Raw genomic sequence first — 27159 nt, forward strand, 5'->3', positions numbered from 1 at the left:
TGCATCACTGAGGGAAGTGAGGGCAGGGTCTCAAACAGGGCAGGAACGTGGAGGGGCTCTGTTTGTTGGCTTGCTTCCTATAGCTTGCTTAGCTTGTTTCCTTATTTACCCCCAGGACCACCTGCCCATTGTGGCACACCTACAGTGGTCTAGGCCCTCCCACATCACTTGCTGATTAAGAAGATGTCCTACAGGTGTGTCCACAGGCCAGTCTGGTGGGGTATTTTCTCAGTCGCTATCTCTTCTGGAAGTGTGTTAAGTTGTGTTAAACTAGCCAGCAGAGGAAGAAAGTCTTGATGACGGAAGAGAATAAGTAGGGTTGAAGTGTGGCTCAGCTGTAACGTGCTTGCCTCGCATATACAGAGCTTTGAGTTCACTTCCTAGTATCGCATAGATTCATTAAAGGGTTTAGAGAAAAAAAAAACCCTGTTATTCTTTGCAAATGGGTTAGTACTTCAAATCTAAAAGACTACTACTCGTATACACGATTAAAGTCGCTATGAAAGTTCATCATACAAAGATGAAGAAGAATTTACCAGGGCTGCTGTGTACAGCCACAGTGGTCAGTAAGAAAAAGACATAATCTCATGGTAAAATCCAAATCAAATAGAAAATTTTTCATTAGGTACCTAATGAAATAAATCAACCGTACATGTGACCTGTTTACCACATTAATGTCTCTCTTTGTAAACCTAGCTGGATCAAAGTTATTTATTCTTTTTTAAAAAATATTTATTTATTTATTATGGATACAATATTCTGTTTGCATATATGCCTGCTAGAAGAGGACACCAGACCTCATTACAGATGGTCATGAGCCACCATGTGGTTGCTGGGAATCGAACTCGGGTCCTTTGGAAGGGCACACAATGCTCTTAACCACTGAGCCATATCTCCAGCCCCTATTCTTTTAATTTTTTTAATTAAAAAATACATAAGAAAACTGATGATGATAAATCTGGTCTTCCTTCTCCAGCTAATCTAAAACTCAGTTTCCTTTTAGTCAGAATCCTTGCAGATTTGCTTTGGGCAGAATTTGACAAACTCTTTAAAATATGGATCTCAATCGAGTCCAAACCAGTGGTTCTCAACCTGTGGGTCATGACCCCTCTGACAATATCCCCCAGAATATTTGCATTACAATTCATAACAGTAGCAAAACTTCAGTTATAAAATAGCAATGAAAATTTTATGGTTGGGGTCAGCACAACATGAAGAACTGTATTAAAGGGTCGCAGCTGAGGAAGGCTGAGAACCACTGCTCTAGACAACTCTGGGAAAGAACAAAGGTGTGGACTTGTCCTGCCCACAAAGAATGGCCAGGAGGAAGGGTGTGTGCTACGTATTCATGAGGCCCTGGATTTAGCCCCAGAAGGAAAGCAACGGAGGGAGAAAAGGATCTGAAGCTGTAGGAAATATAAAATACAGGCCTGGCGGGTTATATTGGTCATCTCAGTACTTGGGAAGTCAGGCAAATTCAAGGTTTAGAGCTATATAGAGAATTGTTCTCAACCTTCCTAATGCCGTAACCCTTTAACATAGTTACTTAGGTTGTGCTGACCCCCAACCATAAAATTATTTTTGTTACTGCCCCAAAGCTGTAATTTTTCTACTGTTATGAACTGTAAATACCTGATATGTAGGATAACTAATATGTGACCCCTGTGAAAGTGTTGTTTAGGGGGTGGTTCCCCAAAGGGGCCATGTATCTCATGGGTTGAGAACTGCTGATACAGAGAGTTCTTAGAAGAGAGGACCTGGAGAGATGGCTCAGCAGTTAAGAGCCCTACTCTTCCAGAGGACCACGGCTCCAAGCCCAGCATTCACATGGTGGTTTCCAAGTATCTGTAACTGAAGTTCTAGGGGATCCAACACCCTCTTCTGGGGCTGCAGATACATGCCTTGCATTTGGTACATTGACTTACATTCAGGAAAGATACTCATACATATAAATTTTTTTTTTGCTCATGTATTTCAGCATGTTTATTCCCTGGTACTTAACAAGGAAGAAATTGGAGGATTTCAGAAGGGATGGCATGAAGAGATAAAGAGGAAAAGTGATGTAATATCTTTTAATTAACAACTTATGGAAATAAATTTTAAATAAAAAAAGAGGCATTAGAGAGATGGATCAGCAATTCAGAACACCGAGTGTTGTTACAGAGGACTCGCATTCCTTTTCCAGAACCCACATGGTAGCTCACCATTTGCTGTAACTCCAGTCCCACACATCTCCTGCCTTGTTCTGGCCTCTGTAGTTACTGTGTACAGGCACGTACAGCCAAAATGCCATATAATTAATATTTTTTAAAGTAGATTAAGGAAAGAATAAAATTTTTTACATATAAAATTTTTAAGTGGAGTAATTTTGAATTATTCTTTTAGAAAATAAATCAGGCCCAGTGGTGTTGGCAGAGGTGGAGGCAGAGGCAGGTGAGTTCTAGGCCAGCCTGGGTTACAGACTGAGTTCCAGGATGGCCGGGGCTACACAGAGAAACCCTATCTTGAAAAACCAAAAAATAAAAAAAATAAATTAAACATGTATTAAATTGTTATTTATTTAATTAAAAATGAGTTGACAGGACAGCAGTGCTGACATGTTATCATGAAAAGATCCATCGAGCAGAGCAGAGAGCCTAGAAACCACACAGTACATAGAGTCAGTGCTGCAAAACAAAGGAGAGGCTGTGCTGGTGGTGTGGGCCCACGTGGGAGGCAGAGGCAGGCAGAGAGGCTGGCAGAGGGAGGCAGATCTCTGAGTTCAAGGCCAGCCTGCTCTACAGAGAGAGCGTTCCGGTTCTTTGTGTCTAACTCCCATGGAAGCATCCAGTTTAATTTGATTAGTGTATTCTTCTGTTTATGCCTGATTATATATATATATATATATATATATATATATATATATATATATATTTATATCCTGAGTAAAGAATATCTGTTTCCTATATCTTTTAGCAAGCACTGTTCTTAATACGCATGCACGTTACTCAGCATACATGTTACCAGTTACTTCAAGCTGTTGCTGTGATAAGTCATGTTCCCCTTTATGGATATGCTCAAATCTTGACCCCACTGCAGTCTGAGAATGAATGCCACTGTCATTGTTCTTCGTTCTGTCTTTGGGAGGTTTTTAACTTTTGCATGTATACTCATACATGATTTTATTTTCTCACATTGTCCTTAAGTAGGTTTAGAATCAAGATAACAATGGGCTCAAAAATAATACATGTGGCTTTCACTTATTTTTCCCATTTTCAGCAACAAGTTGTCTATTAACTAAAATTGAGAACTTTGTAGTACCTAAAAGGTATTCAAGTTTGGAATTTTTTGAGTAGAGAAGATTTGGACAACATTTAAGTTCTTCACTATTTATGTTGTAGAACTTTGCCATTTCAGCTTTATGCGTGTGTTTATTTTCTAGTGATTTACAGACTTTTATTCAGGTGCCACATTTTATTAGCATAAAGTTTCATAAAAACATATTATTGTACTGGTGGGTATTATCTATTCAGTATTCTGTGTACATACAATCAGTTCATACTATATATTTTTTTCTCTTATGATCCTTGGTGAGTTTTTCCAAAATCACCTTTTGGCTTTATGAATCTTCTTTTTTCAAACATTCTTCAAATTTGAATTATTTCATTTTTTCTGTCATTATTTCCTTTTTTTTTTTGATCTACTCTCTTTTTTTTCTGTCTTTCTTAATTGAATGCTTAGTTTATTTATTCTTGGTGTTTTGAGGTAGCATCTCTCTTCATAGCCCTGATTGTCTTGGTTCTCACCATTTCGGCCAGGCTGACGTCAAACTCCAGAGCTGGTGTTAACTGCACAGCACAGGTCTCTGCAGCCTATTCGTTTCTCTATGTGTAAGCTGATTTCCTGACTGTCCAGTATTCAGCTGTGCCACACAGAGCTTGACATTTTGCATTTTATAATTCATTTCTGAATATTTCTTTAAAAATGTTCAACTTTTGTGTGTGTGTAACACATAGGCAAGTGTGTGAATTCAGTTCAGCTTTATCAAATGAGTCATCTTTGCCAGACCCTAAATATTTCTTAATTCTTCTGTAATTTACTTTTGTTTCTGAAATATTATTTAGTATATCTTGTATGGGAAAATAGGTATAATTTGACTTCAAAAATCAATAGGATGACCAATTTGAGTTATCTACCAAACAGAAGATATCTGAGACACACGTGTTTCAGTCTAGACCATGTCTACATTTTCAGGCCAGAGAAGACAGCGCAGCCTACCCAGCCAGGGCCAGGCCTTTGACAGGACTTGTCTCAAAAGAATAACAGGAGTCTCCTGAGAAAAAAGCCCCACGTTGGCTCCCAGCGCCTGCGCTTCCGCCTGTTATTCCAGTGCTCAGTAGGTGGAGGCAGGAGAGTGGGAGCTCAAGTGCATCCTCAACTACAAGGCACGTTTGTAGCTGGCAGGAGATAGTGTGAGGCTCTAGGTTCAGGCACTAACACTGCAGAGCAAATGAAGAAAAAACATCAAACTTTCTTTGAGAAAAGGAAACTGGAGTAGAGAGGTGACTCAGCCTTTAGAGCTTGCCCTGCTCTTCCAAGTTCCAAGTTCAATTCCTAGAAACCATGTCAGGTGTTCAGTCCCGCCTGTGATTCCTGGATAATCTAGCTCCCCTGGCCTCTTTGAACACCTGTTCTTATGTGCACATACTACACAGAGACACACATACAATTTAAAATAATAAAAAAAACATTCAAAACTGTAAAGAGGGGACAGTTTTGTCTAACAGGAGAAATTTAATGGATACAGTTGGGTAAACGCATACACTGAAATGCTCTGTAGAACTCAAAAAGCATACGGCTGTACTTCCTTTACATCAGCAGCGTTGTGTGCAGTTCCTTCATGAAAAAAGTATACGTAATATAATGACATTTATCTCACCAAAGAGAATGAGACAATATGCCACTCAAGAATGTTCACACAAACACATAAATACACTCATGCAACAGTACAAAGATTTGATGTGAAGAATAAATGTTCTATCAGAAGAATAGAATGGTTTTAACCCACCCTCCTTCTGCTAGTTTTAATTAGTTAACAATCTCTCTCCCAATTTAGCATTTTAAAGTTCCAAATATCTACCATCCCACACAGTTTTTGAGGTTAAAGGTTATGGTGTGGCTTAGGTGCATGGCTCTGGCTCAGGGTCTTCGATGAGGCAGCCTGCAGTCTTGTCTGTTGGGTTAGTCATCTCTAGACTTGGGTAGGACTGGAGAGTGTCTCCCAGATAGCTCACTTTACAGTTGCTGGTGGGTGCCATTGTTCCTGTCCCCTGCTCTGGTTATTTATAACACAGTATTTGGCTTCCTTCGAGGGTCTGTGACCCAGGGGCTTGAGCTTCATTCTGTTTAGCAGCAAGGAGTTGAGTCCAGTGAGAGGCAGACGAGGCTACACCTCTTTAAGAAGGAGCTTTAAAACAGAAATTGTATGAGAAAATTAATATGACAGTAAAGTGGGGATGTTCTTTCATTCCTGATGAGTGGTGCAGAGGAAAGGCACTGGGTTCAAATCCTGACCCTTTAATAACCAAATGTTCTTTAAGCAAGGACCCTTAGATGCTTCGTCAGTGAAATGAATGTAATAGTAATGTCTATTGTCTAGGGATGTGGACAGAATACATAAAAAGAAATAAGGGAAAGTATTTAGCATGCAGGCTTTTATTTGGTAAGTAGTAAGATCTGGTATTTACCTTTTTCCCCTCTCTGCTGGGACATATAAGTAATTTTCAGACAGTATTGTCTTTCTGTAGTTTGATTAGCAGAACTGAGTTATTTTAAGGTAGCTACCATTTATACTTAGTGAAAATCCCACTTATAACTGTTTGATCTTGGGGACTTGAAAACTGCAGATTAGTGTTTCTACATACACACAGGTATGCATATTAGATGCTTGGTAAACACCATAATGCCAGTTTGTGCCAGTAGATATTCTACTAGCAGCCTATTCTTCTTGTTATTCTCTGTAAAGTATTGGTGACCTTTGAAAGCCTATTTTAGGCAAGGCAGACTTGCCCTAAACTTGGGAATTCTGCTTCAGAGATATCTAAAATACAGTAAGGTAAAAGTGTGTCAGACTTCAAACTAATCCTATAATGGGAATACTGTTTCATTGTTTTTAAGACACGTTGACTTATCACCTACACACACACACACACCCCTTTGGTTCCCATTAGGTACTCAATGGAATAGATGGAAAATGTGTTACTGGAGTAGAAATTGTGATTTGTTGCCAGGCGGTGGTGGCGCACGCCTTTAATCCCAGCACTCGGGAGGCAGAGACAGGTGGATCTCTGTGAGTTTGAGGCCAGCCTGGCCTACAAGAGCTAGTTCTAGGATAGGCTCCAAAGCTACAGAGAAACCCTGTCTTGAAAAACAAAAACAACAACAACAAAATTCTGATTTGTCACCCGTTACAATGGTCTGCCTAAAGTCAGCAAATTACCCTTTAGTGCTCTTTACTGTTCCTGATATAGAAACTATTAAAGATGCTGCCTATCAATGGGAGATCCTTATTTCAAACTGATAGCAATGAAAAAGAAAAGCTAGCAGTGAGCTGACTATTCCTTTTGTTCTATGCAGAGCAGTTTTAAGTAAACCCATCTGATGCTGCAGTGGTGCTGGGTAAACTTATAAAACCATCTTGTATTATATTACTGTTGAAAATAACTTTATCTATAAGCAGCTAGCTCAGATAAAATTTGTAACTCTATCATTACAGATAATTGTTTATTCAATAAATTGTTATCAAATGCAGAATCCACTGAATGTGCATTTTATTGTGGTGGACAACTTCAGGGTAACATTTTGTTTATGTTTAGAAATTCTGAACCAACAAGGCATTTTGATTAGATCTTACTTGACATTTTATTTGGTCTGATCCCCTACTATCCACTAATTTCTAGCCACTCATTGGCCGCACATTTCTCTTCCCTGTTGCTGTCTTTGTAAGGTCAGTTCCTAGCAAACGGATTTTTTCTAAAAGATGGCTTAAGATATCTTTAAGATATGAACGAATATGTTCATTTGTCCACGTGAACCAAATAAAAGTGAGGGTACACGACCAGCAAAGTGGGTGACTCTAATCCAGTGTCCTCGAGGCTGGCCGGCTGCTGTGCTGTTTACTAATACCTGTCTAGTGTACTCTGACTTCTGCAGAGAAGAGGACCAAGTCGTCTTTGGAAGTAGTTGGAGACTCCTGACTTCCTTAGTGATGTTTTTAGAATATTTTCTAGGTACGAGTTTTTAAAGGGCACTTCTTTGGAATGAACTGATAGTATGTTGCATAAGCTCTGGAGGGGCCAAAACAAGTTAAAAAGCCACCTTCATGTACAGCTGCGGGACTAGGTATTAGGTCGCTTGTAGGAAGAAAAATTTGATTCATGGCTCTTTTCCAGAGGGGACATTTGCAGACTTCGCTTCCGCACAACGTGAAGCGCGCCTCTTCCTGCCGAGGCCCGCGTCCCCGAGGGCGGCCTGTGGCTGCCCAGCCTCAGGTGTCCGTGCAGCCGCTAGCTGCCGGCGCCCGGGACTTCCTGTCTGGGCGCGGGGCGGAAGGATCGCGTTGCCAGCCGGGGCCGCCGCCGCCCCTGCCGTTAGGTGGTGGGGCTGCTCAGCCCGGCGGCGGGAGGCGGGCCGGCCGCCGCTTCCTGTCGGAGGACGCGCAAGGATCCGGGCGTCGGAGTGTGTGCGAGTGCGTGAGTGTGTGCCGCCCGCACGGCGTGTGTCTCCGGCCGCGGGTTCCGCCTTCTCCCCTGTCGCCGCTGCTCAGGGTGTAAGTCAATGTGAAGCAGCAGTTCCAGCCCCGGGATAAACATGGCGACGTCTCTGCATGAGGGACCCACGAACCAGCTGGATCTGCTCATCCGGGCGGGTAAGCGCAGGGGAACTTTTCTCCGGTGCATCGGTGCAGCGGACGAGGGGGCGCCCTGCAGGCGGGGAGCGTCCCCCGGGGCAGTCAGCGCCCGGGTCCGGTGTCCGCCTCCTTCAGCGGGGCGGCCGCGGAGAGGGGGAGTGAATGAAGTAATGGAGGCGACAAATCAGGAAGTGATCACCTTGGAGAGTAACCTGCCTCGGATCCCGGCTGTCGCTCCGGGCAGCGCGGCGGCGGCCGGGCACGGAGCCGTGGCTAAGTTGGGGAGTCGGCGCGGGCGAGTTGCGCGCTTCACCCCAGTTGCCGGGGAACCAGGAAGTGAGCGGGGCTGTTGTCCCCGCCGCCTGCCACGCTGTCCGGCCGAGAGGCCGCCCCTGCCCGCGGCTGGGGGCGCTGGCCGCCCGCCGCCCTCGCCTCACACTTCACACAGCCGCCACTTCCGCATGGACGCCGCGGCCCCGGGAGCTACCCGCCAAAACGCGCCCGGCCTCCTGCCTCAGCCCTCCCGGAGCAGCCCCGGAGTAACGGTCTTGAGGCCACTTCCCGGTGCCGAGCGGGACGCCGAGCCGGCGCCTCCCTGGCCCGGCTAACGGCGGCGGTGCACAAACTAGGCTGCTGCCCTTCCGTCCCTCGTGGGGCGGGTGTTTGAGGGGGACGGGAAGGACACGGGGTGTATTCCGCGCAGCCGACCCGGGGCTTTGGGACAGCGAGGGGGAACGTTTATTTTTGTCAACAGTGGGTGCGAGCGAGGTGCAGGGCGGGCGGGAGGGCGTCCTGGCCCCGGGGAAGTCTCGGCTCGGAATTGCCCCCTTTCCCCTCCCCCCCAAACCTCCCACCATAGCGGAAGCGCCTGGGAGAGGACAGAACGCGCGCGATTGACAGGCCCGCGGTTCCAATCTGCGCTCCGAGATGTTCCAAATAAGAACGTTGATTTCTGGGGGCGGGACCATGGGCCCGAGCTGGGCCAATGAAGATTGGGCGGGAGTGAAGCTGACAATGTACGCATGGAATTGGAGGGAAGAGGAGTGTAAACACGGAAGTGGCCGCGGGGGTGGGGGATGTGCTGCGCCACTGCTGCAGCGGAAGGGCACGGACTTAAGTTACATAGAAAAAGCAGCTTTACTTGCTAGCAGACAGCGCAGCGAGGGCCCCAGGTCGATGTGGCACTGCTTGAACACTGTTGCTTACTGAAATAAGAAGCGCACGCGGTCTTTTCTCTGGTTCTGTTTCGTATCATCGATGTGGAATCGGAAGATGGGAAATAGTCACCTCACAGCACTGCTGTAAAAGATCTGAAGTCTTTTCCTTCTATTGTTTTTAGGTAGGGGGTCTTGAAATCAATAATTTGGCTAACAAAGCACACTCAGTTCGATTGGGAAGAAAAATCAACATATATTTATCCCTAAATTTAGCAGAACTATAAATTCAAATAAAAGCTGGACTAATAGAAACATATGTATTGTAGAATACATGACGGTGGGTGTGTTTAGTCTGTGGCATATTTTACACCTTTCAGAAATCCCTATGGAAATCACAACTTACTGAGCAGCATTTAAATACCATTTTTGGATAAGAATTTTTATTGAATGAGAGGCAGAACACAATGAGGACTTAGATCCTTATGTTCAGTCCATTGATCATTATGAATTAGTGTACGTTTTCATGTCGGCATAGTGGTGTTTTGAGTGTTGAGTGTGTGTAGTTGAAGAGATTTCTGGGCTGGAGAAGTGCTCATTGGTTAAGACCACTTGTTGCTATTGCGGAGGTCCTGGGTTTAGTTATCAGCACCCACGTTCACAACCATCTGGAACTCCAGTTCCAGGGGCTACAACCCCCTCTTCTCAAGTCCATGAACACCAGGCACACATGGTGCACATAAATACAGGCAGAGTTTAATAAACCTAAAGATGTTATTTCCAGAGCGTGCGAATACTTGAGAAAGAACCATAGCAGTTTCTTCACTGTGGAGGCAGAGGACTCGATTCTGCAAGTCGAAGGTTTCTTCCCATGAGCTTTTGGAATTACCAGTAAAACTGGGAAGTGCATATTACATAGTCTTTGGAAATAAATGTTTTTATCTTTTTATAGGCGTTCTGGTTTTGTGGTGCCAGGGATCTGTGCCAGGACCTCCGGCTTGCGGGGCAAATGCTCACCATGGAGCTGCACCACCCCCGATGCGATTTTCTAAGAGTTTGGATGCCATTTTCCAGATCTTACTGCTTTTTGACTACTCCTTACAGAAATCATACAACTAAGGGGTTTAAAAATCACAATTTACTATGAAAGACTTTTTTATGCATAATTATTTTATTTCTCCTTTCAATGCTCATGTAATCTGAAGGTCCCTAACGACTTTTAGAAGGAAACTTAGGAGGACTTGCTGATATACTCAGAGTTAGTCCAGTGAGTTAAAAACTGGAGAAGGAAATAGGAATTTAAAAAATTATTATTTTTATGATTCTGAATTTTTTTATTGCTGACAGTTTAATGGCACATATAGAGTTATGCTTTCAGTATTTTTTTGTTTGTTTGTTTTTATTTTTGAAACAAAAGTCCCGCTGCAGGCTGGCCTCAAACTTTCCATATTGCTAAGGCTGGCCCTGATCCCTTGCCTCAGCCTCCTGAATGCTAGAATTAGAGGCCTGTGATGAGGGATTAAGCATGTACTCTGCCAACTGAGCTACATCCCCAACCCCAGTATCTGTGCGTTTTGTGAGTAAATGGATGTAATGATCTGTTTATCTCCTTGAAAGAAGTCATCAGATTTAAGCAAACAGATGAAAATCTATATAATGTACAAATAAGGTAGCTATAATGATTGCAGTAATTACCTGATGTTCATGTAAAATGAGTGACACTTGGGAAGAACTTAGAGAATAAATAAACTTTTGACTTGAATAATGTTAGTGTAACTTGTTTCTAAGCAACTATAGATCCCTTAATAGGATCACTGCTATATCACTACAGGGTATACATTGCTTTTACCTTCCTTGTGTATAACTTAAACATTACACATAATAGTCCTTCAGTTATTAATATTTATGCTATTAGGAGTTTAGTGGATGAAATAAACAAACTTGTAACTAATCTGTGTTATTTTAAAATTAAAAATGTTTTGTAGTCAAGACTTAGTATTCTTACTAAATTTGTATTTGGGTGGGCATGGTTGATACCTTCCTTAATCAGAGCACTGAGGAGACAAGTAGGCAGGATAGCCAGTGCTGCGTACTCAGAAACTTGCTTCAGGAATCATCCAGGGCTGAGGTTCTCTAGTTCGCTGTGGACAAACATATATCCTAGTTAACCTTAATCTTAAGCTCTTTAGCACTTGACTAGACGATCTCTGAGGACTTAAAGCTCTAGAATTACGAGTGGTCCAACACATTTAATGCAAAGGTGAAGAAGATGTGAGACTTGCTTTTAAAAGAAATTTTAGAAAATATACCATGTGAGTATGTCATGGAGGTTAACTTCTTTTAGCCAGCCTTTGGAAACTTACAATAAGTATTTGTTGTAGTTTAATACTTCAGACTCAGTTCTGGTATATGAGTGTGTGTGTATGCGCGCACGTAGATTAATAAGGGAAAAACAATTGCCTGGGATTATTACTTTCCTAATAATTTAGGAAATTATGAACATAATAACGTATGCACTGGCTTGATTCGGGAGATTTTTAGTTTAAAAGATTCTTCTCTGAAGTGTGCAGTCCTTGATTGCTCCTCTACCTATTTCATCCTTCCCTTCTCCATTTTCTTTTTTTGTTTTAAGACAAGGTCTCACTATGTAGCCAAGGCTGTCCTGGAACTCAGAATGTAGATAAGACTGGCCTCAAAGTCAACAGAGACCCCTCTGCCTTTGCTTCCTGAATGCTGGCATTAATTTTCTTTTCCTTTTTCTTTTGAGAAGGTCATCAGGGTTTTCTCTGCATTTTTCCCCCACAAGACTGTAGTTCTGACTGTCCTGGAACTCACTCTGTAGCCATTCTGGTCTTGAACTTGATATCTGACTGCCTCTGCTTCCTGGAGAATGCTGGCATTAAAGGCGTGCACCACGACCACCTGGCAATAGTGCAGTTCTTAAATAAAAAGATAATTTTTCTATGGAAATACCGGATAGTCTCTCTGTGTGTGGATGCATGTACATGCGGAGGCAGAGGTTGATAGTAGGCATTTCCCTCAATTTCTCTGCCTTATTTTTTTGAACAGAATTTCTCATTGAGCCTTCAGATTCAACTAGATTGGCTCTTGGTCAGGAAGTCCCTGAGATCCTCCTGTCTCTGCCTCCCCCCCGGGATTACAGTTGCTTGTTACACTGGCACGGTACTGGGAACCGAGCAGCCAGCTTGGTGCTTTATTTGGGTTCTAGGTATCAGATTGAGACCTTCCTGCTTTTGTGTAACTGAGCCCCACATCAGCATTAGTCATCTCAGTGATAAAACAATCTGTATTTGGTCAGTGTTCATTACGAAATTGAAGAAATCTCATTTCTGATGTACTTCAAATTGAAATAGCTAATAAAGGTTGGTTATCTCTTATCCACAATACTTGGAACAGAAATGTTTTACTTAGTAAGTTTTCTGGATTTTGGAATATCAAATACAAACTGCAAAGCATTTCAGAAGTTCAGATTTGGTTGTTATTGTGTCAATCTTGGAAAAAATTATTAAAAGTAGCATTATATGAAAAATTAGGGCCAGTTCTTGGTTGTGTGTGCCTTTAATCCCAGCATTCTGGAGATAGAGGCAGGCAGATCTCTCTAATAATCTCAAGACCAGCCTGGTCTACAGAGAGTTCCATGGCATGGTTATACAGAGAAACTCTGTCTCGACCCCCTGCCCCCCCCCCCCAAAAAAAAGAAAAGAAGAAAACAAACAAATGGTATAGAGACAGACAGCAGACTGATCTAGATTCTGAGAGGCTTTTGGTGGTCTAGAAAGTCAAAGTATTTTTCATAGATTTGAAAGATTGTAGATAGAAAGATTCCTTGCCTTTGAAAGATTACTTGCCTTTCAGTTTTTCAAGTGTATAGAAACAAAATAAAAATTTTAAAAAGATTTCCAGAGTATGTAAAGCATGCTGGATTTAGTGGCACAGGTCTGTAATCCCAGCTACTCTGGAGACTGAGGCAGGGTTATTGCTAGCCATGGCTTATATAGACTTTGGAGAAATTCAAAGATAGTCTGTGCAAACTAAATGACCCCCCCCATCTGAAATAAACAAACAAACAAATGAGGGCCGAGGATATGGCTTAGTGGTAGACTGCTTGCCTAGTTTATCCGAGGCCCTGGGTTCAGTCCCTCATGAACTAAACGTGTCTAATACATACATACACGCACACATCCATTACATATACACACACTTGAAAAGCCACTGAATTATTTTAGTTATTTTTCATAATATATGCATATTTAAGTAACATGTATAATAGTAAATGAGTAAATATTTTTGAGGTTAATTTTGTTTGTGCTAGGTGGTGGTAGCACATGCTAATCCCAGCACTTGGGAGGCAGAGGCAGGCAAATCTCTGAGTTTGAGGCTAACCTGTGCCAGCCTGGACTACAGAGTGAGTTCCAGGACAACTAGGGCTACACAGAGAAACCCTGTCTCAAAAAACAAACAAGTTTGTTTGCTTGTTTGTTTACTGTGCTAGCCCGGGCTGGCTAGACCAAAACTCCTAAATGTTGGCATAGCATGAAGTTGCTATGCCTGGCTAAGTTTTATTTTTCAAATACAATAATTATCTGATGGGACTTATTCTCAGAGTCTTTTTGAGATTCTTAATAATTAGAATGCAGAAGTGTCTTATGACGAAAGTTAAGTGTAAGAATGTGTTTATGCTTTCATTTGGTGTAATAGCCACTAGCCACCTGTGGTATAGGTTGGGAGATTGAATTTTAAAAGTTCTTTATATTGATTACATGCTGACATGGAAATATTTTGGATGTATTAGGAGGTTAAACAAAAGGTAGTAATCTCAGTTGGGGATGTAGCTCAATGGTCAACGTCCCCCCCCTCCCCCCAAAGGTATTAATACCACCTTTGTACTTTTTAAAATGTGGCTATTTGAAAAAATTTTAATTATGACTTGAATTTAATTGGCCAACTTTGGCTGTCTTTTTTTATACTTACAAAGCTATATTGGCTTAAGGTCAAGGAGACAAATGTTAAAGTCTGACCCTCTCCTTCATTGTAGTGGTTTGTGGCCTGCTCTGTCCCTGTTGGAGCTCTGGCTTCTTTGAGAATGAGGTCCGGCAGTGCAGAACTTGAGTGATGTCCTTGGAAATAATAGTTTCTGGCGCTGTGTTTAGGAGAAAACCGCTAACACCTAATGAAGTATTTCTCATTTTTCCATTGCTTTCAAACTCTATTGCTAGTGAAGTTTATTTCTGACTTGGGAACACTGTTATGAACTAGATCCATTGCCAGCGTTCTCTTATGCAAAGCTGGGAGGTATGCCTCTTGTCAGACTTAATTACCAAGTTTGGTATTTTGTAACAGCTGTTGAGAGTCTGGAGCAATGTAATACAAACTCCAGCTGATAGAGATGGCGATGGAGCGGGCATGTTTACCCGCAGTAAATGGCAACACACACCACGTTCATTGATGACGTTGTCATCAGAAGGAAGTCATTTTGAAATGTATTCTGTCAAGTAGGCTTGGTTAGGAGTTCAACTGCTAGAAAATGAGACCTGGCAAATTACTTTCTCGTTTGTTTCTGTTTTTAAACGGAGTTGCTTATTTTCTACTATTAATTTCATGCATGTCCAGAAAGTAGTAAGAAGGAATTTTTTTTTTTTCTTTTGAGGCAGGGTTTCTCTGTGGCTTTGGAGCCTGTCCTGGAACTAGCTCTGTAGACCAGGCTGGTTTCGAACTCACAGAGATCCGCCTGCCTCTGCCTCCCGAGTGCTGGGATTAAAGGCATGCACCACCATCGCCCGGCTCAGTAAGAAGGAATTTTATTAAATGTTGCTTTTAGTTTGCTTACTTTGGTTGCAAGGCACTGTTAGATTGATATTTATATCTACAGAAATAAGTACTTTTAATTTTTTAAATTATTGAGCTGAATAAAACAGCACTGAAGATTTTAACATTACGGAAGTGGAGAGGTATTAAACTCGCGCTATCAAAGATTGTTTGCGAAAATCACCTGTTAACTTAGGTCAGCAAAAATATAGACACTCCTCACGTTATAAAATGGGTAAAATATTCTGGAACTTCTTATCCTACACTAGACTTTTAGGTTTTTATTGGTGTTTAGCATGAGCTTCAGATGAACCTGGTAAGCTCCTAAAATAGAAAGCACTGCTCTCGTTAGCAAGCCGTTAGATTACTGAGTAATGTGATTATTCTACATTTGCATTTGGGTTTGATGGTGCTCTGAATGGGAAGCTGCAGAGGCAGAGGGAGGCTCTGTTGACACACGTAACTCGGATCTGCATGCTGCACGGCACTGGTACTGAGACGTGTTCAGCTGATACAGCCTGACTAAAAAACCTGGATCTTCTAGTTGGTAGCTTACAAATTATGGATATTTAAAGTGCTAGTAAATACTTTTGGGTTATAATTTGTTAAATTTTGGAAGACATGTTTGAGGTCAGAAGTAGAAGAAAATATGCTTTAAAAAAATCTAATTGAATTGGGTGTGGTAGTAAACCCCTGAAATTTCAGCACTTATAGGAATCAGACGCAGGAGAATGGGGGGCAGTTTCAAGACTTCTGCCATATCTAGAGTTCAGGCCAGCCTAAACTACATGATACTCTCATAGAACAAAACCAGAACAGAATAAAGATTAATTTGTAGTAACATGAACTTTATATGAAATAAGGGTTTTCAAAATGTACCTCAAGCTACTTAAGAATTTAGGGCATACAGTATGTAGCTGTTAGGCAAGTATTTCTGTAGTTGTTGTTTATACCTTAAATATTTTAAAATCTGTAATTTTATTGCCCTATGATTATTAAATACTTGAAGCTATAATTGTAGTACCATACAGTTTTTAGAGTATATCTTCATAACATTACATAAGGAATTAGCTTACCCGGGATAGTTTATTAATAGCACCTAAGACAACAGTTAAATTACAACACCAATCCTGCTTTAAAGAAATGGCTCCCAGGTTGATGTTTAAAACCTGAGAGTTTTCCTTCTGAGGGTTGTTAGTGTCTGTGAGTCTTATAGGCGCCCTGTGAAAAGCGCACTCAAGAAGGGTGGTGTCTTCTCAACCTAATGCGAAGTTTTTGAAGTTGGACTAGAAGGGAGTGAATCCTTTGCCTCACTGAAGCTGCAGATAAGAGTAAGCAGGGTCACCTAAAGATAGATTTACTTAGAGGTGTGGCTGCCTCTCCGGGTTCATTTAGCTTTGAGCAGATCTCCATAAATGGAAAGAGCAGCTGGAGAGATCGAGTACCTAGCTGGAGAGTGGAGTGTGGACGGTGTGTGACAGGTGCTGAAACAGGCTGGGAGCTTCGCAAGTGCTCGCCAAATGACTTTGTTGTTAAATGCTGAGGTTTTAGCATTTGGTGAATTTGGAGGCACTAACATTTTCTTTTTTACAATTAAAAGTTTCTTGAGACAGGCTTTAGAAGATTCATGTCTGTACTTGTGAATTTGTCATGGCTTTATGAAACTGTGAATAGTCACAAAAGCTCCTTAAGGAGAATATCTTCGGAAAAACAGTCAAATTAAAATTTATTATTTGTTTCAGGACTTCTAATTACATAAATTATTCAGAATTTAAATAGGTCAGATTGTGAAATAAAATCCAACTAAGGTAATGATGAGTTCTTGACAATTCTGTAAAATCATGGGATTGTTTTTCATTTGATACATAAAAGAAATGCCATGTGTTATATGGAAAATCTAGGGTTATATACACTGCTTAGAGGTGGAGCACTTGCCTTGCAGTGTGGGAGGTGCTGGGGTTTAATCCTCAACCTCTCAAAACTAAACAAAACTAGTTGTGAATGCTAAGCTTCCAATTTTACAGGAATGAGAAGTCATCATACTGAATTCTTATTTCATGCCAGGCACTGTATGTGGTCTCCACAGCTATTTGTGGAAGTCGTCCTGCTCTATAAAAGTGAAAACTGAGGCATTAGAGAGGAAGGTCCTGAGTGGCAGAGACTGAGAACCCAGCCTGTTAGACCTGACCTGAAGGTGCAAACCTCTGAGTAGTTCACTGTTTCACAAGTGATTTGATAGCAACGCATGGAAGACATGTAAGAGAGAGCATCCATCTCTTCATCCTACAGCTACGTATGTTTTCTTAGGGAAAACCTCGTGGAGCCCACTGAAATTTTGAGAACAACGTTATTGTGAAAAGTTATCAAGTGTTGTGACAGGAAGATGAATACCTTGCCTGGAGATTGTCCACTCACAGGAAACTGTATAAAAATTGAAGCAATTCATTAGGCTACCTGATTTCTGTTGACCATATCACTCCAGTGTAGAGACAACACATCCGATTACATAATTGGCCTACAGAGTTGTTCTCTCTGTTCCCGACCGCCCTGGACGATTATCACATTTAATTTTGATTGAAAATGGATGCAATTTTCATATTTCAAGGTTCTTTCTCTGTTGTTTTTTGGTTAAGATCCAGGAACTTCTCACTAATTTTTAATTAGCTTCATTGGGTTTTTAGTTTTGAGATAGGCTCTGCCTATATATAGCCCAGGGTAGCTCAAACTCCTTTCCCTGCCTGAACCTTCCAAGTACTGGGATTATAAGAATGCGACACTAGACCTGGATCATTGGTTGCTTTTAAAATCAACATTCACTTTAAAGATCATCGACATAAACTTTATGATTTTTTATTATTTTAGTAAGTAGTTAATGAGTATTCACTCACTGGCTTATGTAGAATTGTTCCTTTCTTCCCCCACAGTGGAAGCATCAGTCCATAGCAGTAATGCGCACTGTACAGATAAGACAATTGAAGCTGCTGAAGCCTTGCTTCATATGGAATCTCCTACCTGCTTGAGGGATTCGAGAAGTCCTGGTATGTGAGCTGTCTGTCTCATCATTTCCTATTAGAATGAAGACTTTAATATACAGCAGTTGTTGCTGGAGTTCTTCAAGATCTATATGCATAAATACCTGATATCAATAACTGATATTAAAGGCTCTCAAATCTTAAGTGCGTACTTAATAATGTCCTAATAAAGGCAGAGGCAGGCGGATCTCTGTGAGTTCGAGACTAGCCTGGTCTACAAGAGCTAGTTCCAGGACAGGCTCCAAAACCACAGAGAAACCCTGTCTCGAAAAACCAAAAAAAAAAAAAAAAATGCAGAAAGTACCCATAAATAGTTGTATATGTATAATGTTTATTTTCTTGATTCTGGTAAATTATAGGAGGCTGTAGTCCTTAAGAGTAGGACCAGTTGGACCATTTGCTTCCTATAGCCTTTGAATCCGTTACTCATTGATCAGCAGGCAGTAACTACATGGAACTGGCCATGGTAGAGCGGGAAAGGAATTTATCTTATATACCTTTCAGCTTGTGAAATAAGGTTCCTATTTTCCTTGTAGATTGACTTTAATAGTGGTGTTGTACTAGTTTGATTTTGTCCTAATTTTAATTTATTGTGCAGGAATTATAGTTAGTTGCTAACAGCAGCCAGTTTTAAAAGGTTATTTTATGTCAGTGGGTGTTTGCCTGCATGCATGTCTGCACGTGTGCGTGTCTGATGCCCATGGGTGCCAGAAGAGAGGGTCAGATCCTCTGGGACTAGAGTTAAAGATGGTTGTGAGCTGTCATGTAGATCTCGGGAATTGTATTTCAGTCCTGAAAGGGCAGTCAGTGTTCTTAAAAACACTTAGCCATTTTTCATTTTTCCTACAATCATATTTTTAGTTAGCTTAGGAATCCAATGCATTCTTCAAGGTCATGAGAAGTAAACGGTGGCTTTGCTGGGTAGCATATTGGTCCATGTTAGGAGATAGTATCTGGATCTACTAATTTGAAATAGAAGTGTGGTATCCTGGTTATTCATGTGTATATGATGGGAGTTGAAACAACACATTATGTAGTAGAATACCAGATCGCAATCTGTATGTAATATTTTAGTGATTTACAATAATATTTAGTGACTGTCCTGAAATGAACAGTTGTTAGTCTCTTTTTCATATTTTAAAATGAAAAAATATATACTTTGTACTGAATATACATTTGTGCATTTTTACATTTTGTATCATGTCCTTGTATTTCCCAGTTAATAAATAATGGCAGATATGTACAATGGAAGTAATTATTTAAGGACCATTATTTTTTAATTTTCTTTGTCAAATTAATGTAAATGTTGCTATAATTAACCTATAAGTTTAAAGGGAGTTAGAGAGATGGCTCAGGTTAAGAGCACTGTGTACTCTTGCAGAGGACCTGGGTTTGGTTTCCACACCCACATGGTAACTCCCAATTCTAGAGGATCTGATGCCCTCTTCTGGCTTCTGGAAGCATTAGGCACACAAGTGCACAAACATGCCAGCAAAACGTCCATACACATAAAATAAAAATAAATCTTCTTTAAAAGTACCTAAAAGTATGAAAAAGAAGTTGGCCTCACAACTGTCAAGGTGATTGTCCTTTACTTGTGTATTTTAGATTGTTTTGGATATTCAGTTACTTGATTTCTTCAGGCACAAGTTCTTACTCTTACTTTGAGTAATTCTTCTGTAAACCTTGCCTCTTCTAAATATTGAACTTTCCACATAGGAAACTATAATAGGGGTGGGAAATTTTAATTTTTCAACTTTTTTTTATAGTGGAAGTGTTTGTCCCTCCTTGTATATCAACTCCAGAGTTCATCCATGCTGCAATGAGGCCGGATGTCATTACAGAGACTGTAGTGGAGGTGTCGACGGAAGAGTCTGAACCAATGGATGCCTCACCTATTCCCACTTCACCAGATAGCCACGAACCAATGAAAAAGAAAAAAGGTGAGTATATTTATCAAACCAAAACAAACAAAAAATAACAAAACAAAAATCTCTCAGAAACAAACAAACAAAAACCAGAGTCTGTTTTGTGTGGCCACCTCTCCTGAGCTTGCGTGGGCATATCTTGGACTGTGGTTGATATGGAATTTCACAAGGACTATCAATCTTTTTCTTTGAAGCCAAATACTTTCTCCATTGTTTCATCCTCTTACCGTTCCTGGCTTTTCCTTTTCCTTCCCAACTCTGCACCCCCTCTCCTTGTGCTGCTACCTCCTCATACTATTTTCTTGTCTTCCTTCTGTCTTCCCCCGACTTCCCATACATACCCACCTGCTTTTTACTTTCTCTAAAAAACAAAGGGTGAGGACTGGTTAGATGGCCTAGAAGTTAAGATCACTGCTTGGTCTTCTAAATTCTATTCTCAGCACTCACGTGACGGGTCACAGCTGTCTGTAAATCTGTTTCCAGAGGATCTGATGCACAGCTGCCTTTAACTCTAGTTTCATGGGTCTTGATGCCCTCTTCTGGGTACCAGACATGCAAAGTGGTACACAGACATACATGCAGGCAAAACTTCTGTACATGTTAAACATAGGAACACAAACATCTAAGATTCCCAGTATAAACATAGTAGTAGTAACAGGAAGAGAATTCCACTTTTTAAGCTGCATCTCAGTGGGTAAAGTGTAAGGGGCCAGCATACCTGCCACATCACAAGGAAATGGAAATACAATGCATTTGTCTTTTACTATCAAGTCTAGGATGAAATTTGAAAGAAACTAAATCTTTAGTTAAGAACTTGTGTTACTATCTTATTGCCGTGATAAAACCCCATGACCAGGGCATATTGCAGAAGGAAGGTTTATTTGACTTACAGCTCCAGAGGGAGAAGAGTCTGTCATGTGGGAACTGTGGCCACAGCACTCATCTAGTTACACTTTCTTCATTCTTTGTTTGCATTTTAGAGTAAAATAACACACTGCCTTCCATTATACAATTCAGACAGAGATGACAGAGGTTAAATATGTCTTAAAAGTACAGCATATTCTGTTACTCACTACCCACTAAAATCCTTTGGCATAAAGAATGAAAAATAATTAAGACAACAAAAAGACAGGTAATCCAATCACTCACTGCTGGACAGATGAACAGATATTGCTCAGAAGTACAAATTGCCAGTGTATACACGTGAAAATGCATCTTTACCCCCCAGGGAAATGCAGTTGAAGATACATTTGCTGTTCCCTTTCATCCAACTCAGAATGGCTGCTGCCAAGAGGACTAAGTGATCATGGTGCTCATTCCTGTGATCCTAGTACATAGGAGGCCAAGAAAGGACTGTTGAAAGTTGAGTTGCCTGAGGTGCATTGTAAAGCCCTATGTTGGTGGCCAGTTTGGTCTACAGAGTGAGTTCCAGGCCCCTAGAGCTACACAGAGAGAACTGTCTCAAAAACAAACAAACCAAACAAATAAGCAAAAACCAAGCAGGGCAGTGGTGCCACATGCCTTTAATGAGAGGTAGAGAGAGATGAATCTCTGGGCTTGAGGCCAAACCGGTCTACATAATGAGTTCTAGGAGAGAAACCGTGTCTTGAAAAACCAAAAGAAGAAGGAAAAAAAAAAAAAATCAAAAACAAAGACAAGGGCTGGTGTGATGGCTCAGCATGTAAAGGGACTTGCAAGCAAGCCTCACAGTCTGAGTTCAGTCCCTGGGGTCCACATGGTAGTGCCAGAGAACTGATTCCTACATACTGATCTCTGATGTCCACATGCATTTGTAACACTGTGTTGAGAACACACACACTAATACATGTAATTAAAAACAACAGAAACACCACCATCTCAATTAAATGCAGCACCTCCTACCAAGAATGGGCCACTGGTGGATAGGGGAATGAAACACTTTTGCACTGTTGGTAGTAATGTCAATTATGGGGTTCCTCAAAGAGTTGAAAATAGAACTTACAGGATGCTCCAACTATACCAATCATATATACACGAAGGAATCTTAAGTCAACATACAATATATAATGAATCTTAGTTTTGTTATGATTTATAGTAGCCAAGTTATAGAATCTAGGTACCTATCAACAGATGAATGGAAAAATAAAATGTGATTGTGTGTGTGAGAGAGAGAGAGAGAAAAAATGTGTCTTAGAGTTTCTGTTGCTGTGAGGTGTAGCAGCCTTTCTTGGACTGCCAGTCCCAAATCATGACTAATTATGAATGCTTGGCCTTAGCTCAGATTTGTTTCTAGTTGTTTTTGTGTATGTTTGTTTGTTTTTTAGCTTAAATTAACCCATCTGTTAATCCATGTGCTGCCCTGAGACTTGTTTGCCTCATCTGCTTACTGTCCACCCTGATTTCCTGCTTCCTTTGTGTCTGGCTGCCTCTTTTTTCTCTCTGCTCAACAAACCTGCCTATCCCTTCTCTGTCTAGCTATTGGCTGTTCAACTTTTTCTTAGACCAATCAAGTGCCTTAGGCAGGCAAGGCAAAGCAGCAACACATCTTTATATAGTTACATATCTTTATATAGTTAAACAATTATTCTGCAACACAGACAAATGCAACACATTTTTACATAGTTAAATAAGTATTCTGCTTCACAGCAGTGAAGAGACACTGACCACAGCAACTCTTTTAAAAGAAAACATTTAATTGTGGTGGCTTACCGTTCAGTGGTCCAGTCCGTTATCATCATGGTGGGGAGAACGGCAGCATTTAGGTGGACATGGTGCTGGCTTCATCTTGATCAGAAGGCAACAGCAAGTAGACTCAGACACTGGGCCATATCTTGAGCATAGGCAGTTTCAAAGCCTGTCCCCATGGTGACACCCTTCCTCTAATAAAGCCATACCTAATAGTGCCACTCCCTATGAGCTTATGGGGCCAACTGTGTATACATACATATGCACATGAGATGTGTGTGCGCACACCAGGATATTTAGAAAAAGAAGGGAATCGATGTTTGAAGGAAAATGGGTGGAACCAAGCAAAATAAACTAGACTTAGGAAGACAAACACCATGTTTTCTCTTAGGGAACTAAGATCGAAGAAAAACTGTGATAAACAGTGTTAGGTAACATACATCTGGAATTTCAGTACTCAGTAGATTGAAGCAGGAGGATATCAGTTTTAGGCCAGGATGGATCATGGAAGTAGAACGGGGACAATTTGGGGGAAAGGAAAGGTACCTAGCCTGGAAGGAGGCCAGAAAGAGTAGTATGGAGCAATGATTATGATAAAAGTGTACTTTATATGTGAGAGTGTGATAATGAAACCTATTATCTTGTGCTGTTTATACTAGTCAGACAGTAAAAATATACATAATTCTGTGTTGATTGCTGTCTGGGAAACAAAGTCAGGATGCCATTATCTGAGTGTTGTTGTTACTATGTATGTACATTTGAAACATGCAGTCCTTGGTTATTTTTATTGTAATGTGTGTGCCAGGGTGCACATGTGGAGGTTAGAGGGAAGCTGGCATTGGTTCTCTTTTCACCGTTTTCTGAATTCTGGGCATTGCGCTCAGGCTGTGGGACTTGCATGTACTAAGTGAGTCATCTTGCCAGCATCCTAAGCTTCCTTGTACTGAGGAGCCAGTGTAACTCATTTCACACGTGGCCTTAGTGTATTGAAGTCGAGCCCTTGCTTATCTGTCTCTGTTTTATGGCAGAGATAAGGACAAACATGAATGGCACACACATTTATTAGACATAATCACTTGGAAGAGTGTGTTTTATTTTTTTAAACATCTACAGTGTATCTGCACATTGACAAGGGGAAATTTTAACACTAATTTAGCTTAGAATTCTAGGGAATTGTCTCTTACAATGCAAGCGGTGTTTAATATTTTGTTCATTCGAGCTCAAAGGGCTTCATATGATCAGGTCATCTGCGGTACATAGATGAAATTGTTTCTGACTGAAGGAGGGAGGATATGATCAAAATTACTTGCTGTGAATGTATGAAGTTCTTCAAGAATAAAAATGCTCTGCTAACAAACTTTCTAACAGCTGGGTGTGGTTGGCACCCACCTTTGGTCCCAGGACTCGGAGGCAGAGGCAATAGTATCCCTGAGTATAAGACCAGCCTGGTCTACATAGTGAACTCCAGGACAGCAGTCTGAAAATGTAGCAGATTGAGGCTGTCTCTGATCTGATAACAGAAGTTAGAGAATTTACTGAGTTGGTATAGTCCAGTTTCTACCAACCGTTTTATTTAGGATTACAGAAGTCTTTAATGGTCCTTTTCTACAGCATCTTTCATACACACGGCCTGGGTGAGGGGTGTGCTGGACCCAAGGCTTCATGTGCTAGGCACGCGCTCTGCTGCTGATCGTAGGCTGCCTCTAACTCACCACGTAGCTCAGGCTGACTTCAGAGTCTTCCTTCTTCGCTTTTCATAGCTGTGTGCCACGCCTCCTTAGAACTGACTCTAAGCTGCACATTAGTGTCTAGTTTAGTGAGGAATGTATTTTTAGAGAGTCTGGGAATTATTTCTGTTTTCAGTTTATGATTTTATTGTCTTAATTTTTCAGTTGGCCGTAAACCAAAGACCCAGCAGTCACCAGTTTCCAATGGGTCTCCTGAGTTAGGAATCAAGAAGAAAGCCAGAGAAGGAAAAGGTAATTTGTGGATGGTCATCTTGGAAATAAGATAATTTTGTGTGTGTCTGTATGAGAGAGAGAGACATTTTGCAGTTGCAAGAAGGATAATTTCTAGTAGATGTGCATGTGGGAGTACCATCTCTCAGGTCTTAATCAGGGCGAGTCAGCATTATGGGGAACCTTTATCAAAATAGCTGTATCTATCGATGGGATAGTGGTAATATCCATAGGACAGTACTAACCACATTGTTTGTAGGAACCATTGTTTAGGGAATATTTATATAATATCCCTTATGCTTATCATGCCGAACCACTTTAATAGAAGAGGCTGTACTTGCTGATTTGTTTGGAGGGGTGAAGTCAGGTGAAGCAGCTCTGTACTGTGTGGTCCTAGGAACTGAACTCCCGTCATCAGTTTTGGCAACACACTCTGTCATTTAAGCTACTCTGGCCTTCTGATACATACTTGTTTTCTTCATTTCAGGACAGGATTTCTCTGTAGTCTTGGCTGTCCCAGAACTCAGAGATCCACCTGGCTTTGCTTCCTAGGTGTTGGAATTACTCTTTTTAAAAGCTCTCCTGGAATTGGAGTTACAAGCAATCATGGGTGCTGGGAACACAGGTCTTCTTCAAAAGCAGTCAGAGTTCTTAACCATTCAACCATCTCTCCAACCCCTCTGCTTTCTTATTTGGCATGTTTGATGATCCCATAAACAAAATTTATCACTGGTTAATAAGTAAACGTTTTTAAATTGTCTTAAATTTTTTATTAATGTTTAAATTTGTCCTATTATTAATAGATTTATTAATAAGTCTAGTGAAAACTGTGCCTAATAAGTCCACAGGAAAACTTGGTTATATCTAAGAGAAAGAAAGAACAATTTTTTTTTTTTTTGCGCCACAGCAACGTTTATTGAGAACGGGGAGGGGATCAGTCCTTCTTGGCTGCAGCCTTCCTCATGGCGGCCAGCCATGATGTTCTTCGTCACCTTGTGGCCCTTGTTGAGGCCCACGGCCATGGGGTAGCGCAGGGCCATGGCTGCTCCTCTTGGATGGCAGCCGCAACAGGAAGCAAGAAAGAACAAATTTGAGTTTCATTGATCTTAGGAATTTGGGACACATTTGACTCAGTTTGGGACAGGTTTCAGACTTTCATTTCCTTATCTGCCCTTGGTGAGATTACATTTCGAATGTGTTAGTTTTTGTCTTTCAGTGTATGTTGCGGCCAAGGGATGTAGCACAGCCAATGGAATACTTGCCTAGTAAACCACTAGTGTACACGTTCTTTAGCTCTGAGTAGAACTAGGCAAGGTAGTGCATACCTGTAATCCCAACAAGAGGATCGAAGATTCAGGGTCACCCTTGGGTACCTAGAGAGCTTGAGCTCAGTTTGGGTTGCTATGAGACTCTCTCCTGAAATTATATCGCAGACTTTAAAGTTATACTGTAATAGTAAGTAAAAGTCAAACTGCAAATACATGGTGATTTCTGGCTTTGTTGTTTCATGGTGGTGCTAGGAATGGACTTGAAGGTCTTGTGCACACTAAACAGGCAGTCTTCTTTCTGAGCCACATCCTCAGCTCCTAAAGCACTTACAGTTTAGTCTAAACTTGAAGCAGATGTTACAATATGGTTAAAGTTAGAGATAAAGCTGTATTCAAAGTCTAGCCATTGTTCTGAAAACACAAGATAAAAGTGTCTGTTACAGGTGGGAGTCCTGTGAAAGTGTCCATGTTTGAATTCTGTTTTCCTTAGAACAAGATGATTAGGTTGGGAGTGAGAACTTGGATAGAGGAGTGAACTATCTACACTCAGCTATAGACGTTGATGAGTCTAACTCACTAAACAGTCAATCTGTATGGTGTGTGGGGAGGCAGAGACAGGCACATCTCTGGGAGTGTACTATATACACTCTGGGAGTGTATATAGTAAGTTCCAGGACAGCCAGGACTACATTAAATCAATAAATAGAATAATTAAATCTCTGCCCACTTTTCCTGGGTCTAGTCATAGAATCCAGTAATCCCCTGCTTGTAAGAGAGCACCCAGCTGCAGGTGTGGTTGATGATGTGCATGGGCACTGATGGGCTGCACTGCTGCTCAGAGCTGAGGCGGCCTAGAGATGAGTACATACTGTGCTCAGCTGTGAGCTGTGTGTTGCCTGGGCAGGGAGCTCTGAATGAAGATGGAATGCCAGTGTTTGAGTTGAAGATGGGGCTGCAGAGAGTTTGGTTTGGAGGCTTCTCCTGAAGCTTGGGTCTGCACTCAAGGATATAATGAGGGGTTGTTAGTAGGGGAGTCTTGGACTGGGTAGGAACAAGTGTATTGTCACCTTTTCTCTCAGGAGTCTTTCATTAGTTCCTAGAGGCTCTGCAGGAAGAAAAAGGAAAACAGCTTGCAAAGTCTCAAGGTGCTGGTTCTTTTCCCTTTCCAAGGGAAATTATAAATAAGAGGAGAATCCTTTTCTTCCTTTTGGGGTTATTTATTGTACTTGCCAAATCTTCTTCTTTATGCATATATTAACTGTCTTCCAAGACTTAACCATTCCTGAAATGTGAGCCTCTGTTTTCTTTATTTTTTTTTAAGTTTTGACTGAGCACTTTTTTTTTAATTTATTTTTTTTAAAGATTTATTTATTTATTATGTATACAACATTCTGCCTCGATATATGCCCGCACACCAGAGGAGGGCACCAGATCTCAGTAC

General features: G+C 41.2%; 1 protein-coding gene across 9 annotated transcripts in view; it reads left to right on the forward strand.

The window, feature by feature from the left end:
• Positions 1-27159, forward strand: part of Elf2 (E74 like ETS transcription factor 2) — a 90096-nt gene that overhangs the window by 56475 nt on the left and 6462 nt on the right. For 4 of the 9 annotated variants that reach the window (XM_041659087.1, XM_041659088.1, XM_041659095.1 and 1 more), the window contains 3 exons: positions 17793-17906; positions 19670-19843; positions 24385-24471. In XM_041659087.1, coding sequence (XP_041515021.1) covers positions 17793-17906; positions 19670-19843; positions 24385-24471 — 375 coding nt within the window. Of the gene's footprint in view, positions 1-7699; positions 7907-17792; positions 17907-19669; positions 19844-24384; positions 24472-27159 lie in introns of those variants that run through there. The other 5 variants (XM_041659093.1, XM_041659094.1, XM_041659089.1 and 2 more) reach the window with 5 other exon arrangements.

The sequence above is a fragment of the Microtus oregoni genome, unplaced genomic scaffold (genome assembly GCF_018167655.1).
Source record: "Microtus oregoni isolate MIOR12 unplaced genomic scaffold, Mior012 000010F_ref0000083, whole genome shotgun sequence".
In the NCBI taxonomy this organism is placed as follows: domain Eukaryota; kingdom Metazoa; phylum Chordata; class Mammalia; order Rodentia; family Cricetidae; genus Microtus; species Microtus oregoni.